The 471-nt window shown below is 68.4% G+C and overlaps 1 protein-coding gene across 1 annotated transcript in view; it reads right to left on the bottom strand.

Annotated features, from left to right (window-relative positions):
- Nucleotides 1-471, bottom strand: part of LAMB2 (laminin, beta 2 (laminin S)) — a 33,631-nt gene that overhangs the window by 5,952 nt on the left and 27,208 nt on the right. The window contains exons 44-45 of the mRNA XM_009997022.1: nucleotides 365-464; nucleotides 132-276 (exon numbers count right to left, since the gene is read on the bottom strand). Of these exons, the coding sequence (XP_009995324.1) occupies nucleotides 132-276; nucleotides 365-464 (245 nt within the window). The remainder of the gene's footprint in view (nucleotides 1-131; nucleotides 277-364; nucleotides 465-471) is intronic.

The raw sequence follows: 471 nt of genomic DNA, 5'->3' as shown, positions 1-471 counted from the left end.
CCCACAGGCAGTGTTGGGACCATGCAGGGCGGCACAGTGCAGTGCAGTGCCGGTGCAGTGCAGGTGCAGAGCCACACAGCACCAAGCACCAAGCCAGGGCAGCCAGACCCCCTCGGCATGCGGGCACTCACGGCTCAGGAAGGGCTTGACATGGCGGAGGGACGCCCGCAGCTCCTTGTTGGAGCTCTCCACCCGGGCTCTGGTCTGGTTTGCCTTGTCCAGGGCTGCCTGTGCCCGCAGCCAGGCTTCATCTGCCTTCCCCTTGGCCTCAGCCACCTTGGGCAGGGGCAGAGGCACTCAGAGCAGGTCCCGAGGGCTGGAGGGCCACACCTATGCCACCTGCTCCCGCCCATGTGCCGTGTACCTTGTGGGAGAGCTGGGCCACATCGCCAGCAGCCTGCCGCAGCTCCTCCTGGGCATGGCGTGCCCGGGCCAGGGCACTGTCAGCCGTGGACACAGCCCCCCTGCCGC

The sequence above is a fragment of the Chaetura pelagica genome, unplaced genomic scaffold (genome assembly GCF_000747805.2).
Source record: "Chaetura pelagica isolate M959 unplaced genomic scaffold, ChaPel_1.0 scaffold364, whole genome shotgun sequence".
In the NCBI taxonomy this organism is placed as follows: Eukaryota; Metazoa; Chordata; class Aves; order Apodiformes; family Apodidae; genus Chaetura; species Chaetura pelagica.
This window is presented reverse-complemented; position numbering and strand designations above follow the sequence as displayed.